The 16,565-nt window shown below is 48.5% G+C and overlaps 3 protein-coding genes across 4 annotated transcripts in view; all 3 read right to left on the bottom strand.

Annotated features, from left to right (window-relative positions):
• The window catches only part of LOC132765345 (H-2 class I histocompatibility antigen, Q10 alpha chain-like), an 89,762-nt gene that overhangs the window by 62,243 nt on the left and 10,954 nt on the right, over window positions 1–16,565 (bottom strand). The gene's annotated exons all lie outside the window — the stretch shown is intronic.
• On the bottom strand, window positions 10,350–15,809 carry LOC137096327 (H-2 class I histocompatibility antigen, K-K alpha chain-like). Its single transcript, XM_067465482.1, has 4 exons — window positions 15,617–15,809; window positions 14,878–15,153; window positions 12,077–12,110; window positions 10,350–11,541 (listed from the first exon to the last, which is right to left on the bottom strand). Exons 1-3 carry the CDS (start codon window positions 15,699–15,701, stop codon window positions 12,091–12,093), a joined length of 381 nt encoding a protein of 126 aa, XP_067321583.1. The 5' UTR covers window positions 15,702–15,809; the 3' UTR covers window positions 10,350–11,541; window positions 12,077–12,090.
• LOC132765344 (patr class I histocompatibility antigen, B-1 alpha chain-like) overlaps window positions 10,350–16,565 on the bottom strand; it is a 71,684-nt gene continuing 65,468 nt past the window's right edge. The window contains exon 9 of one of the 2 annotated variants that reach the window (XM_067465432.1): window positions 10,350–11,515. The gene's annotated coding sequence lies outside the window, so the exon portion shown is untranslated. The remainder of the gene's footprint in view (window positions 11,516–16,565) is intronic. The other variant, XM_067465433.1, reaches the window with a different exon arrangement.

Here is a 16,565-nt window from a genome sequence, read left to right as displayed (position 1 = left end):
CCTAGAATCCTCGAGTTGGAAGAGACCTCCTGGGCCATCCAGTCCAACCCTCTTCTGCCAAGAAGCAGGGAAATTGCATTCAAAGCACCCCCGACAGATGGCCATCCAGCCTCTGCTTAAAAAGCCTCCAAATCCTCCGCCACACTCCGGGGCAGAGAGTTCCACGGCTGAACAGCTCTCTCTCACAGTCAGGAAATTCTTCCTCATGTTCAGGTGGAATTTCCTTTCTTGTAGTTTGAAGCAATTACTCCATTGTGTCCTAGTCTCCAAGGCAGCAGGAAACAAGCTTGCTCCCTACTCCCTAGGACTTCCCCTCACATATTTATACATGACTATCTTGTCTCCTGTCAGCCTTCTCTTCTCCAGGCCAAACATGCCCAGCTCTTTAAGCCACTCCTCATAGGGCTCCTCAAGTCGCAGGAAAGCAGCAGAAATGCCACCTCTGCCCCAAGCCTGTTCCATTCTGCTTCCCTCTGCTGGGTGTGTGTGTCTCCATGGCAACCAGGGGAGGAAGTGGGGGGGCTCCAGTGGTGAGGAGTTCCATCTTTCCTTCCTCCCTTCCAGAGGAACCCCCTCCCCCTTCTGTCCTTCACTCGCCCTCCCCATCTTCCCTTCTGCTTGTGCACTCTTCTCTGACTCTGGTGGACTCAAACCTCAGAAGGAGAAGGAGAAGAAGTTGTTTCTCAAGTTGCTCTGGACACACACCAAAAACCCTGCCCTCACCTCAGCGTCCTCTCAGCTCAGACTTCCACAGCAGGGGAAGATCGTCAAGACTTCTCTCCCCAAGGAAGGGAAAGCAGGCCACACAATCCACCAGGTTCAGCCGGGATTGTGGCGCAGCTGGCTGAGTGTCAGCTGCATTAAGATCACTCTGACCAAAAGGTCATGAGTTCCAAGCCAGCCCGGGTTGGAGTGGGTTTCCAACCAATTGTGTGTAGCCTGTTGTCGACCTTTGCAACCGGAAAGACAGTTGCATCTGTCAAGCAGGAAAATAAGGTACCACCTTAAAGTCTGGGGAGGCTAAATTAACTGATTTATGAGGCCATAAAGAAGACTCCAGCAAAAAGCATTCCAGCGGGGAAGCATGTGGGGAATGCGGAAGTGCTTCATCAGTGTCGCAGATGGACAATGAAAGCGAGAGCTCCCCTGGCGGCCAGAAAAAAGTTAAATAGCCTCTGTGTATGTCTGTATATGTTTGTATGTCAAAAATTGGCATTGAATGTTTGCCATATATGTATACACTGTAATCCTCCCTGAGTCCCCTGCGGGGTGAGGAGAAGGGCGGAATATAAAAGCGGTAAATAAATAAATAAATAAGATGCCTCCACACAGAAGAAGCGGATTCCTTTCCTGCCTCTTAAGAGAAACAAGAACCCAGGGCTGTGTGCACACAACAAGCAGGGCCTTTGGGGTGCCCCTTTGGGGTGCCAGTATCTCAGTGCCTGGCAAGAGTCACTGGGAGTAAACATCTTAATGGTAGAGAGATGCCACTAAGGGCAAGGCCCATCCTGTCTCTGGTTCCGCAAGGCTGAGATGGGGGGGGGGGGGACCGTAGCAAGCCTCCCCATCCAGTTCAACAGGAGTCCCAGCATTTCCTTTCGGAAGAAAATGAGTCCATGCATAAAGCAGGAGCAGACGCATACAGCGGCACACAGTGACTCTAAATGAAGTGAAATGAACCAGCAACAGTCCTCTGCTCTTCTGAATAAGGAGAACCTGGGAACTGGGACGGTTTCCCAAGGGCCATCTAGTCCACCCCCTTCTGCCCTGCAGGAATACACACCTGAAACAACTCTGAAAGTGACCCACCCAGCATTGGTTTAAAGAGCTCCCCAGATGGGAAAATACCACTACCCTCAAAGGCAGAGCTTTGCAGACTTTTCATGGTGGTGACACGCTTGTTAGACATGGATCTTCCGTGACACAGTAATTGAGTTTTACTGGCAAACCGGAGGTTAAGCCAACCCCTTATAAGGATTTCATAAAAGGTAAAATCTAGTCGTGTCTGACTCTGGGGGGTAGTGCTCATAGAATCATAGAGTTGGAAGAGACCACATGGGCCATCTAGTCTAACTTCCTGCCATGCAGAAAAACCACAATCAAAATATCCCTGACAGATGGCCATCCAGCCTCTGTTTAAAAGCTTCCAAGGCAGGAGCTTCCTAATTGGTCCACCACCCCTGCAGAGATGTAGAGCCCCAGTGAGTCTAAACCTGACCAGGTTCTAGCCCTGCTTATCTGTCCGAACGTATCTCTCCTTATGAACCATCCAGGAATTTAAGATCTTCTGGAGAGGCCCAGCTCTCTGTCCCGCCTTCTTCACAGGTTCGGTTGGTGGGGACGAGCGATAGGGCCTTTTCAGTGGTGGCCCCTCGGCTATGGAACGCCCTCCCCAGAGATATTAGCTCGGCTCCCACTCTCCTAACATTCCGAAAAAAAGTCAAAACCTGGCTTTGTGAACAGGCTTTCTCAAATGCAATGTAGTAAATAATTATTTGACCTCGGAACAGCTGGACAATTGCAATCGGATAGAGATTCTGGAAATTAGATACAGAGGATTTATGTTTTATTGATGTTATTGTTTGTGGAATTTTATGATGTTTATATGCTTTTAAGAGTTTTATTTTATTGTGGCATCAAATTGTGCCGGTTCTGTAAACCGCCCTGAGTCGCCCTCAGGCTGAGAAGGGCGGTATAGAAATATAGTAAACAAACAAACAAACAAACAAACAAATAAATAATGATCGGTCCATGACAAAGGAACTGTAGAAAGTTCCTGCACTATACCATCACTGTCAGCCCACCTCAAACAGAATCATAGAATCAAAGAGTTGGAAGAGACCTCATGGGCCATCCAGTCCAACCCCCTGCCAAGAAGCAGGAATATTGCATTCAAATCACCCCTGACAGATGGCCACCCAGCCTCTGCTTAAAAGCTTCCAAAGAAGGAGCCTCCACCACACTCCGGGGCAGAGAGTTCCACTGCTGAACGGCTCTCACAGTCAGGAAGTTCTTCCCAATGTTCAGATGGAATCTCCTCTCTTGTAGTTTGAAGCCATTGTTCCGCGTCCTAGTCTCCAAGGAAGCAGAAAACAAGCTTGCTCCCTCCTCCTCCCTGTGGCTTCCTCTCACATATTTATACGTGGCTATCATATCTCCTCTCAGCCTTCTCTTCTTCAGGCTAAACATGCCCAGTTCCCTAAGCAGCTCCTCATAGGGCTTGTTCTCCAGACCCTTGATCATTTTAGTCGCCCTCCTCTGGACACATTCCAGCTTGTCAATATCTCTCTTGAATTGTGGTGCCCAGAATTGGACACAATATTCCAGATGTGGTCTAACCAAAGCAGAATAGAGGGGTAGCATTACTTCCTTAGATCTAGACACTATGCTCCTATTGATGCAGGCCAAAATCCCATTGGCTTTTTTTGCCGCCACATCACATTCCTGGCTCATGTTTAACTTGTTGTCCACGAGGACTCCAAGATCTTTTTCACACGTACTGCTCTCGAGCCAGGCATCACCCATTCTGTATCTTTGCATTTCATTTTTTCTGCCAAAGTGGAGTATCTTGCATTTGTCACTGTTGAACTTCATTTTGTTAGTTTTGGCCCATCTCTCTAATCTGTCAAGATCGTTTTGAATCCTGCTCCTGTCCTCTGGAGTGTTGGCTATCCCTCCCAATTTGGTGTCGTCTGCAAACTTGATGATCCTGCCTTCTAGCCCTTCATCTAAGTCATTAATAAAGATGTTGAACAGGACCGGGCCCAGGACGGAACCCTGCGGCACTCCACTCGTTACTTCTTTCCAAGATGAAGAGGAAGCATTAGTGAGCACTCTCTGTGTTCGTCCACTTAACCAATTCCAGATCCACCTCACCGTAGTTTTGCCTAGCCCACATTGGACTAGTTTCCTTGCCAGAAGGTCATGGGGGACCTTGTCGAAGGCCTTACTGAAATCCAGGTACGCTACATCCACGGCATTCCCCGCATCTACCCAGCTTGTAGCTCTATCGAAGAAAGAGATCAGATTAGTCTGGCATGACTTGTTTTTGATAAATCCATGTTGACTATTAGCGATGACTGCATTTGTTTCTAAGTGTTTGCAGACCGCTTCCTTAACAATTCGTCCAAGAGCCTATGGTTCTCCTGTATGTGTTCCTGTTGCACCTGGTCTATGGTTGGGGATGGTACACCTGCACGATTGTGCAAGTGTGAATGTTGTGAAGTGTTGTCCCAGTCAGGGCTATCCCCCGCACACTGATCAAGGATGAGCCACTGATCAGTATCTAAGCCATTCTGGTCTTCCCCAATATGTTGTGTTTCTTGGTCAGGTGCTAGTTGTGTGAGAATTTGGAATCTATTGTGTAACTGCAGCTGAGCGGAAGTATTCTGAGGAGGCTTCCGGGTCCTATGTGTCCTTCTAAGGGTGACATTTCTCCAAGCCTGAGGGTTGTCGACATCTGAGGTGCTGTTCTGTTGAGCCTCCCCGTAATGTTGGTGTGATATGGGCTGCGTGTCTAGGCCAGTGTGGTGTGTGGTGTCTAAGAACAGCTCAAGTTCCTGAATGTCCTTAAGGGTCTTAATACGGTCCTCGAGTTGTCGTATCCTGTGTTCCATGCGGGTGATCTGTGTACACTTGGGGCAGATGTAATTGAGTAATTGTAGTGTGAAAAAGCTGAACATGCCACAGCTTGTGCATGAGACAGGAAGTTTTCCTGTTTGTTCCATCTGGAGGTTGCTAATGACCTCCTCTTGGTGTGTGTTTGATGTTGTCTGTATGCAGGGGTGAAAGTATAGGTTACTGAGTGTACGAGTTCAAAGCTTATCCTGAAGCAGAAGGAAACAAAATGGGTTCCTGCTTCCTCAACTTCTGTGGAAAGCCCAGCTGCCCCTTGGGTTCAGACACTGGTTTATATAGGATAACCAGGAAGCCCCGCCTCTCAAACAAAGCAGTTAATTTTTAAACTCAGGAAGCCCCTCCTCTCAAACAAGCAGCACTGAAAGCAGTTAAATTTAAACAAAGCTTATCCTGAAGCAGAAGGAAACAAAATGGGTTCCTGCTTCCTCAACTTCTGTGGAAAGCCCAGCTGAGTTTGTTTGAAAGTGAAAACAGTTACTTAGTTTATTTGTCTAATTCTTATGATATATCTGTAGTGGTTACATAGTCTCAATCGCTTGCTGCTTACCGAACAAAGTTTCAATATGAGTTTCTCTCAAACTATTCATTTCTTCATAAAAGACTGTTTTACTTACTTACTTAGGCGATCCCTCGTAGTCCGAGGATGATGGTCCTCCAAGTGTAGTATCCTGGGGGTGGGTCCGTAGGTGGCTGTGGAGCCCTCTTCTTGATCTGCATCCTCTCCCGCAGTGAGGGCATCGGTTTCCAGGTGGGAGGTGGTCCCGGTCGGGGTTTGGCTTGATGCGCCTTCCTCTTGGCATGTTTCTCTCTTTCACCCGGCATTCGTGCCTCTTCAAATTCTGCAGCACTGCTGGTCACAGCTGACCTCCAGCTGGAGCACTCAAGGGTCAGGGCTTCCCAGTTCTCAGTATCTATGCCAGAGTTTTTAAGGTTGGATTTGAGCCCGTCTTTAAATCTCTTTTCTTGTCATCCAACATTCTGTTTTCTGATCTTGAGTTCAGAGTAGAGCAACTGCTTTGGGAGATGGTGGTCAGGCTTCCGGACAACATGGCCAGTCCAGCGGAGTTGATGACTGAGGACCATCGCTTCAATGCTGGTGGTCTTTGCTTCTTCCAGCACACTGACATTTGTCCGCTTGTCTTCCCAATTGGTTTTTCTTTCCCCCTTGGAAGACACTTGTGCGTGGATTTTTTTAATGTGTGGAGGTCAGTGCACACTGATCAACACACAGTCTTCACAGAGTGAGGCTCCTTGGGTGGCATAGTTGATCAAGATGACCGTGGCTTCTCAATCTGTTGCAGCCTTCTTCCGCCTTCACAGCCGTTGTAACATGTACCATGTTACTAGGACGCGGAACAATGGCTTCAAAATACAAGAGAGGAGATTCCATCTGAACATGAGGAAGAACTTCCTGACTGTGAGAGCCGTTCAGCAGTGGAACTCTCTGCCCCGGAGTGTGGTGGAGGCTCCTTCTCTGGAAGCTTTTAAACAGAAGCTGGATGGCCATCTGTCAGGGGAGATTTGAATGCAATATTCCTGCTTCTTGGCAGCAGGGGGTTGGACTGGATGGCCCATGAGGTCTCTTCCAACTCTTTGATTCTATGATTCTACCATGTTATCCTCTGCCTGCTCCGCCGTTGAGGTCTTTGGGTCTTCGGATTGTGTTTGGTCTGGAACCTCCCCCCACGGTCACTCCTGGGAGTGCACGACTCCAGTCATTGTGCCTGCAGGTTCATTGGAACACGCAACCCCCCTCACCATAATACGGTGACAGTCCATCGAGGGGCTTTGCAGAAAGGGGGCTGTGACAGTGTGACACCAGTGCCCTCTAGTTTCCAGGCTAAGAATAGGTGCTTCTTCCTCCTGGCCTGGTTTCCTAGAAAAGGAGCGTCCCTGTGCCCAGATTCAGCCCTTTAAAGCCAAGCCTGTCCTCAAGTCAGAGCCTGTCCCTGGGGGGTTGCCTAGCTTTGCTCTCTCTCTCTCCATTTAAAAATGAACCTTTCTTTTATTATCAGCGTCCCATAGATTTCTGGAAGAAAATGCAAAGCATCACACGCTCAGGCACATTGCATGGTGATGGCTGCAAGGGACTCCCATTTGGATCGGGACTCCAATGTCTTGCATACTTTCCCTCTTTTGTCTCTCGTATTGTTACTGATACTAGATGTTCCTTCCTCATCAAGATATCAGAAATATCCTTTTCCCAGTTCACCTTCTCAGCCTCGGAGGGCAGGCATGTCACTAATCCTAGGTTTTTGGAACATACATGTGGATCCCTTGCCAGCCAGGTTGGTCCACGTCTCCATGTTCCTCTTGAGCTTCATCTCGCTGCCTTTTCTAACACCCACAAGCCCTTGGCCCAGGGGTCCCCAAACTGAGACCCCCCCCCTCCCCCCGGCCACCCAAGGCCGTCTCGCAGCTCCTCACCTGACACTTTAGGGCTGCCCTTAATCTAAGAACTACAACAACAGCTCCTCAAACTGGAAGTGATACATGGAGAGAGAGTTTGTTTGAAAGTGAAAACAGTTACTTAGTTTATTTGTCTAATTCTTCTGATATATCCATAGTGGTTACATAGTCTCAATCGCTTGCTGCTTACTGAACAAAGTTTCAATATGAGTTTCTCTCAAACTATTCACTTCTTCATAAAAGACTGTTATACTTACTTACTTAGGCGATCCCTCGTACTCCGAGGATGATGGTCCTCCAAGTGTAGTATCCTGGGGGTGGGTCCGTAGGTGACTGTGAAGCCCTATTCTTGACCTGCATCCTCTCCCGCAGTGAGGGCATTGGCTTCCAGGTGGGAAGTGGTCCTGGTCGGGGTTTGGCTTGATGCGCCTTCCTCTAGGCACGTTTCTCTCTTTCGGCCTACATTCGTGCCTCTTCAAATTCTGCAGCACTGCTGGTCACAGCTGACCTCCAGCTGGAGCGCTCAAGGGTCAGGGCTTCCCAGTTCTCAGTGTCTATGCCAGAGTTTTGAAGGTTGGCATTGAGCCCATCTTTAAATCTCTTTACCCCTATTCTAACAACAACAACAACCCTAACTGACATGACTTACCTCATCAGCCCCACTTCACGTTCAATTACTGGTAAACACACACAGGAGATGGGTGAAAGTGGTGGGAATTCTTACTCTCTCCCATTCCCACCCCCCCCCCCCCACAGAAAACTCCCAAACTCCCAGTGAAGAACTACTTAATTCAGGAAAACTTCAAATAGGTGATAAAATATTTAATGACAATTAAATATAACGCTTTAATGAAAACAACAAGAAGACCAGCCTTCCAATCGAAGAGACCATTCAATGAAAGTTAGAGGTCAGATGAGAAGGTGACTGGAAGCCGAAAGAATCTCTTCTCCCCCCTTCTCTCCCCTCCCTATTCTCTCCCCCCACCCCCCGACCAATCCCCTCCTTCCTATCCCTTACTTCTACCCTCAACATATTTCTCCCCCATCCCTGACCCCCCTGGTCCCCCCTGATTCCACCCCTTCCCTCATCTTCCCACCCTTTTCTTCTCCCTTTCTTTTTATTTACTACTAGCTTGGGGACCCAGCGGTGCCTGGGTTATTTGAGAAAGGCATTGTGTGCCAAGGTTGGTCTTTCTCAGTTATTTATGTGGCTCACAGTGGTCTCAGGAAGTTAGAGAAAGTACTGCGAGTCCAATCGTCCATGGTCCGTCCTCCTCCAAACAGCACCAGGATGTAGAGTGGGTCATGAGGGCTCTGTGTGCCAAGTTTGGTCTTCATCAGTCATTGGATGAGGGTGGCAGAGGTCTTGGGAAAGGAGTGGAGGTGCTTCAAGTCCCATCATACGTGGTCCATCCTCCTTGAATCTGCACCATGACGTAGAGTGGGTAATGGGAGCTCTGTGTACCTGGAGTGTTCCCTCGCTACTTCATGGTTTGCTTTTCGTGGACTCACTGTTTTATGGGTTTTTGCCTCCTGGCAATGATGGAGTGTGAAAGGGGGGGGGGGTTCATTCTCCCCCTCGGGAGAGAGGCAGCCAATCATAAAAGAGAGAGGGGGTGGTTATTTATTTATCGTGTCATCAGCAACCATACCATTGTATTACAATTCTAACAGAACAAAACAAACACAGAGATTAAAAAGAAAAAAACCCCACAGATTTTGCAAACTTGGTAGTTGGTTAAATGTCCTTTGACCAGTATCTGGCCACTTGGGAGTGCCCCTGGTGTTGCCGCAAGAAGGTCCTCCATTGTGCATGTGGTCAGTGGTTTGTTCTTCTCCACACTCGCATGTCGTGGATTCCACTTTGTGGCCCCATTTCTTGAGGTTGGCTCTGCATCTCGTGGTGCCGGAGCGCAGTCTGTTCAGCACCTTCCAAGTCGCCCAGTTCTGTGTACCCAGGGGGGAGCCTCTCATTTGGTATCACCCATGGAATGAGGTGCTGGGTTTGGGCCTGCCACTTTTGGACTCTCGCTTGCTGGGGTGTTCCAGTGAGTGTCTCTGTAGATCTAAGAAAACTATGTCTTGATTTAAGTAATTGATGTGCTGGCTGATACCCAAACAGGGGATGAGCTGGAGATGTCTCTGCCTTGGTCCTTTCACTATTGGCTGCTACTTCCCGGCGGATGTCAGGTGGTGCAATACCGGCTAAGCAGTGTAATTTCTCCAGTGGTGTGGGGCGCAGACACCCCGTGATAATGCGGCATGTCTCATTAAGAGCCACATCCACTGTTTTAGCGTGGTGAGATGTGTTCCACACTGGGCATGCATACTCAGCAGCATAGTAGCACAGCGCAAGGGCAGATGTCTTCACTGTATCTGGTTGTGATCCCCAGGTTGTGCCAGTCAGCTTTCGTATGATATTGTTTCTAGCACCCACTTTTTGCTTTATGTTCAGGCAGTGCTTCTTGTAGGTCAGAGCACGGTCCAAAGTGACTCCCAGGTATTTGGGTGTGCTGCAATGCTCCAGTGGGATTCCTTCCCAGGTCATCCTCAGAGCTCGGGATGCTTGTCTGTTCTTAAGGTGAAAGGCGCATGTCTGTGCATTTTCAGGGGGGTGGTATACAAAGTAGTATGTAAATCACGGCCTTATCGCCCCTCACTTTTACCTAGCCAAAAAAAAAGGCATGAGGTGCCTTTAAATCTGTCCTCGCTTCTGTTCTGCCTCACCCTCGGAATGTGATATATATATATATAGCAAACCTATTTTGAGGATTTTCAGTTTTTGCAGGTGGTCCTGGAATGTAACACCCGTGGTAACTGAAGGAACAGTGTTTGTGTGTGTGTGTGTGTTTGCCTGGTCCTGGAACATAACACCCGTGATAAGTGAGGGAACAGTGTGTATACGTATATATTTATTCCCCCCTCCCTGCTGAGCTGCTGAACCGCTGACTGAAAGGTTGATGGTTCGAATCTGTGGATTCTGGTTCTTTAACCAAGCTGCAAGATATAAAGAAAGGTGACAGAAGAACCAACTTGTGTCTGTGTTGGTCTTAAGACTGTTCTTCTGATCAAGTGAGGTCTGGCTAACTGCAAAATTAGTCTTGAACTTAGAAATGGTACCTTTTGGGGCCATCCTTCGAGATAGAAAGCACCTGCCAATAAGGCCGAGAGGGATAAAAGGTCAGCAGGTGACAACGAAGAAGCATGGAGTCCCTCACAGCCGCTCTGAGTCCCTCACGAGGAAGCAAAAAAAGGATGTAAAGGAAGGAAGGAAGTAAATGAAAACAAGCCACAGCAGGAAGAAAAGGGAGGGAAGCTCTTTATTTTTGCCCACAAAATTATTACAGACTTAAAACATCCTAGACTACACTGCCATGATAATATAGCAATTTTTAAAAGGTGTTGGCTTTTATTTTTATGGCCATAATGAACTGTGAAAAACATCCAGTGCTTGTTTGTGAATATGAAAATTCACATTTCCCCACCAAAAAGCTGAAAGCGTTTTTTTGATTTTGCAAAGCCAAAACAATTAACAGCTGGAAATGAAAGTAACAGAATCATGTTTTCCTAGAATATTTACTTACTTACTTACTATATTTGTATACCACTTTTCTCAGCCCATGGGCAAGTCAAGGTGATTTACAGAGGCAAAATCCAATGCCCACTGAAAAAAAACAACAACACTTTTGAACGGAAGACAAGGCTATCCAGGTGAGGGCACAGTCAATGGAGACAGGGAATATTGAGGCAGAAAATCCCACAATATCTGCTTTGAACTGGGTTATCAGAGTCCACACTACCATATATTCCAGTTCAACTCTGATAATGTGGGATTTTATTCAACTGTGTGGAAGGAGCCTCAGCCTGGCTTCCTCTTTGGATCTGGACTTCCCTCCTCGTTCTGCCAATAAGAAAGAGCAGCAGTGGTCCCTCAAAGCTGGACAGGTTTCGGGACAGGGAATCGCCTCATAAAGCCCATCCCCAAAAAAGACACGTGTCTTCGTATTGCGTAAGTTACTAACAGGATTGCAGGCACATCAATTTAATTTGAACATAATATCAATTAATTTTTTTACCCAGATGCAAAGCCTAAACTCATCCTTTCAACTGCAAATACATTCTAAAACACTCTATTCCCATCAAAAAATCAAATCACCTCAAGGGGTTTTCGACTGCTCCCTGTAATCTAAAATATTCTCAAAAATTGAACAGGCAACAAGTCAGTGAAAGACACTGAAGAAATCTTCAAATGCATGCACTCTTTCTTTTCTTTTCTTCTCTTCCCTTCTGTACTCTTCCATCACACCAGGGAGAGGAAAACAAGGAAAGCCTTTAAATTGGGACTTCTTGGCTGGGGGTTGGACTGGATGGCCGACGAGGTCTCTTCCAATTCTATGCTTCCAAGAGGCAGAAACCAGAAGAATGTGATCCAGGTGGAAGATCGAATGGGGAAGAGAGAATTGAACTGCTGGTGAGGAGAAGGTGGGAGATGTCCTTCAAGGATTTTAACAGAAATAAACATCCAAATTAACATATCACCAGAGTTGACAAGCGAAGGTGCATTAGAGACCCCAGAGAGTGCTTCCATCATGAAGGGTGGGACCGGGCAGCATTACAAATTGTGTGCAAAGTGATGAAGGAAAGCTGCCTTCTGGGACTAGTAGCTTGGAAGATGTATTTGCAAACCCACTACCTAATAATCATGGGAAAAGTTAGATGGCTTGAGATAGAGGCTACTTTCCCAGAAAAAAAGTTTGAGCTGGGAAAGTATGGGATTCTGCTCTAGCTAACCATATTGTAGCGGTATGTCCCTGCCTCCGCCAGGCAAGAGAACAGCAGCTGCCACCAGAATTGCTCATGTGCCACCATGAAAATGGAGAGGAAGGAGGCAAACACTGCCATGGCACCCTTCTCCTTCTGAACCCATTTTCCGTGAATTTCTGCATGAGGGTGGGAGGGGAAATATGCCTCCAAATAAGATTCCCTATCACAAGGCTTGACCCTGTACCCTCCACTGCCATTTATTTACCTTGCTGTGGGATTCTAGATGGGCACAGCAGATCCTGAAAGAAAAGAGGAGGAAAAGTGGCTTAGCCTCTCCTTCAATAGTACAGCTGACAGAGATTTGTGTTTTAAAAAGTTGAACAAGTCAGTATTCTGGGGATTGAACCCAAGAGGGTTCATGAACATCAGTGGATGGTGATAAAGATAAACAATGAGAAGTGTCTCTACTGACTGCTCTATGGTTGTAAATCCAGAGTCTAAGACTCTTTGGCTCTGAGGTGCCAGATTGTAATTCAGCTGCACCTTCTGGTCTCAAGGACTGGGCCAAGAGACTGTTTGTCTCTTTCTGAAAACAAAGTCCACCCGCTGCCATGGAGGAACACACCATCAAAGCACTCCTGGCAGAGAAGGTAGTGCCGCTGGACTCTGAGACAGTGTATTCCACTGCAAACCACTGTTACCATCGGGAAGATCTTCCTAATGTTTAGGTGGAATCTCTTTTCCTGCAGTTTGAATCCCTTGCTCCAGAGCAGCAGAAAGCAACCTTGCCCCTCCTCAAAATCACGTACTTTCACATATTTAAACTTGGCTATTGTGTCCCCTTCTCTCAGCCTTCTTCTCTCCAAGCTAAACATACCAGGCTCCCTCAGCCACTCTTCACAGAGCTTGGCTTCTAGACCTTTCATCATTTTGGTTGCCTTTCTCTGGAGATTTTAGCTGGTCAATGTCCTTCAGACAGAGTACTGAAGGTGAAGAATACTGTACACACACACTCTGAGCTATCAGGTCGTCCTAACTTCAGCCCCCAAATCATACATAATAGTTCCGATGCGCAGCATGCAGAGGGCTCCAAATGTTATTGTAAACATTTCCAGTTACTTCCTTTTGAAATGGCCTCAGGTTCCACTCTGAGAGAAAGGGATAAATATCATTTGTTCAGAGAAGGTTTTCCAGTGCCTTCCTCTGAGGCTGAGAGAATGGAACTTTTGTTTTAAAATACATTACAACTGTACCCTTGCTTCGCTTCTGACATGATAAAATAAACCTGTATATATAGACACTGCATTGAATCTGAGTATTGTGTGTGTGTGTGTGTGTGGGGGGGGGTTGGAGGGGTGAATACATGTAATGGAAAGCCATGGCAAAGGGCCCTGCTTCATCCCTGGACATCGATTTCTGTGAGCATCATTTACAGACATTGACATATGAAGATGTTCATGTCCTGTGAAGCTCATTTTATAACACCATCCTAGGCACGTTCACTTATAAGCAAATCCCAGACTAAATATAATGGGGCTTCCTCCCAAACCCTTCCTTGGGGAAAAAAATGTAAATGTGTACATCAATTGAAGGTTCTAATAGAAAATCACCCGAATGGCAAAACTCAAAATGAATCAAGGCCAAAGTGGAATATTATAGAAAAGTGAGAGGCATGGGTTTGATTTCTATTTCCTTCTCCAGGTACATGGAATCCTCCCTTCTCAAGATGCTTTTGCTCTTCCTGCTCCCCATTCCCATAAACAGGCTGCATGGAAGAGGCCCACGTTTCCCTTGTAAGGCAACATATCCCTCCTCTCTCTGGGATTTCTTTCTGGGGGAGGAGGGAGGCACCTCTGATTTTAGGGCCGGTTTTAGCACAATAAGTTAATCGCCAGCTCCAGCTGCAGTCAATCTTGCCAGCTGAAAGGTTGACAGTCTGAAGCTCGGTCAGGGTTAGTGCCTGACCTTCAGCCCAGCTCCCCAACCAACTAGCAGATTGAAAACAGCAATGTGAGTAGATGAATAGGAACTGCATGAGGCAGGGAGGTATTTTAGGCATGGCGTTTGGGAGGATGCAACAGCACCCCCCTGTGGCCAGAACTGAGCACAGCCTCCAAAAGATGCTGAATGATGAGAAAAAAGCCAATATATACTCTATCTGTTGTCTGCCTTGTCACTGTATTGTTGGCATTGAGTGTTTTCCATATATGTGTTCTGTGATATTCCCTGAGTCCCCTTCGGGATGAGAAGGGTGGAATAGAAGTAGCACAACTAAATAAAAGAATAGTAATAATGTTATCCTCCCAGGTTCTGGGAGACATTCCTCTAGAGCAATGGTGCTCAACCTACGTGTCCTAAGGTGTTTTGGCCTTCAACTCCCAGAAATCCTAACAGCTGGTAAAGTGGCTGGGGTTTCTGGGGACCCTTCCACCGAGCCCTATATCCCAGATCTTAAGGCAGAAAATCACACATTATCTGAATACTCAGAAAACCCAGTTCAAAGCAGATACTGTAGGATTTTCTGCCTCGATATTCTGGAATATAGGGCTGTGTGGATGGGCCCTGGGTGTTGTAGGCCAAAACACCTGTGGACCCACAGGTTGAGAACCACTGGCCTAGAGGTTTCTTTGGAGGAGGTGGTGAAGAAGAGGCAACCCAGAGCCGCTCAACCCTCTTCCAGGATGGAGCTGCCAAGAGAGACCCTTCTTCTCTTGCTGCACCCCCCACTTGCCTTTTCTGTGGGCCTCCTCACCCTTGAGCATTTCCCTCCTTCAATCCACTTTCAATGCTGTGACTGCCTCCTGCTGAATTCTGGGGCTTGTAGTTGAGGGAGGGCCAGGGCTTCTCTGTGAGTGAGTTGTTGAAAGGCCCCTCCCTCCCTCAACTACAAGTCCCAGAATTCTGCAGGAGGCAGTCACAGCATTGAAAGTGGATCAAAGTGGGAAAATGCTCAAGGGCGAGGAGGCCTTTACTCACCTCATCCACCTCTGCTTTCCACTCCCTCTTTCTGACAGGAACAATGACCGGGATGAGGGGAGTAGGTGCCCCCTTTTCCCTTGCACTCACCTCCGCTCAGGTTGTAGTACCTGGCCAGGGTGCCCAGGTTCACTTGGAACCTCCGCTCAGCATTCCGCACCGCCTGGCTGTTCCTCTCCCAGTACTGAGGCTCCTCCTTGTCCACTTCTCTGACCCAGGGGACTGTCGGAAGGTATCTCCTTGTGCTGGCGTTGTAGTGAACAAACGGCTGGTCGTCCACGTAGCCCACAGCGTAAAACTGGGGCACCTTCTGGCCAGGCTCAGAGACACCAGTGTAGAAGTAGCGCAGGGAGTGGGAGGAAGAGCCTGGAGGAGGAAGAGGAGGGAAGGAGGGGGCATTATTGCAATGTCCAAGAAGACAGGCTTGGTGCCAGAAGGAGGCAAGAAGAGGGGCCACAGGGGCATGGCCTTCCATTTCAAAATAATAATAATAATAATAACTTTATGGATACCCCGCCACTATCTTGGCCTTCCATGAGGCCAAGCCCAGCAACACATCAGTAAACAACAAAGCAGCGAGCAAGAAGCAAGGAAGGGCCCCCAAGAGGGTCCCTAGGGCTGCTTCCTCCTGGGAAGGAAGTGCCTGGGAGCCAGGAGGGGGGGGCCCTCCCTCCCCCTCCCCCTCCCCATGACAAGCCCCGCCAGGAAGGGAAGGAAGGGGCCCCTCTCCCCCGCCCCACAACGAAGAAGGCAGGTGGGCCCATCCCTCCAGGACCCTCAGGCTCAAGAGGAGGACCCCCCACCCCTCCCCACCCCCATTTCCACTCACCGGACCCCCTCCCCGCCAGGAAGGCCGCGCAGCCCATGACGAGGAGGGGGAGGGGGGAGGGAGGGGCGCCCCGGGACACCCCCATCTCTCTCTCCTCTTCCCCTTCTCTCTCTCTCTCTTTGGGCCAAACTCCGGAGCCAAGGAGGAGCGCTTCTCTCTCTTCGCAGCCCAGCCCAGCCCTGCCAGGGAGGAAGGCCAGGATTGGCCCAAAGGGAAAGGTTCCGCCAATCAAAAAAGAGAGAGCCCGTGTCGTCACCGGGTGCTGGGCAGAAGCCCGGCCGCAGGCGAAGAACGAACAGGCTGGAAAAGGAAAGAGAAAGTGAGTGGGTCCCGAAGCGCTGGCGGGAATCCCCTCGAAAGGCAGGAGGGGGGCGGGGGCGGGGAGGATGGTTTGGGGGAAGACTTTGAGACATCCCAGGACCCCGATGTCATAGAATCCTAGAGTTGGAAGAGACCTGGTGGGTCATCCAGCCCAACCCCATTCTGCCAAGAAGCAGGACAATCACAATCAAAGACCACCCCCCCCCCCCGGACAGATGGCCATCCAGCCTCTGTTTCAAAGCTTCCAGAGAAGGAGCCTCCACCACACACTCTTCACGGCAGAGAGAGAGTTCCACTGCTGAATAGCTCTCATAGTCAGGAAGTCCTTCCTCATCTTCAGGTGGAATCTCCTTTCCTGTAGTTTGAAGCCATTGACTCCAGAGCAGCAGAAAACAAGTTCGCTCCCTCCTCCCTAGGACTTCCTCTCCCATACTTACCCCTGGCCCTCATCATGTCTCCTCTCCGCCTTCTCTTCTCCAGGCGAAACATGCCCAGGTCTTTAAGCCGCTCCTCATAGAGCTCCTCAAGTGGCAGGGAAGCAGCAGAAATGCCTCCTCTGCCAGAGATCTCTTTTGTTCTGCTTCTCTCTGCTGAGGGTGGGAGGGAGTGTGTCTCCATGGCAACCAGG

The sequence above is a fragment of the Anolis sagrei genome, chromosome 2, assembly GCF_037176765.1.
Source record: "Anolis sagrei isolate rAnoSag1 chromosome 2, rAnoSag1.mat, whole genome shotgun sequence".
Classification (NCBI taxonomy): domain Eukaryota; kingdom Metazoa; phylum Chordata; class Lepidosauria; order Squamata; family Dactyloidae; genus Anolis; species Anolis sagrei.
The sequence above is the reverse complement of the archived record's forward strand: the minus strand, read 5'-3'. Positions and strand labels throughout refer to the sequence as shown.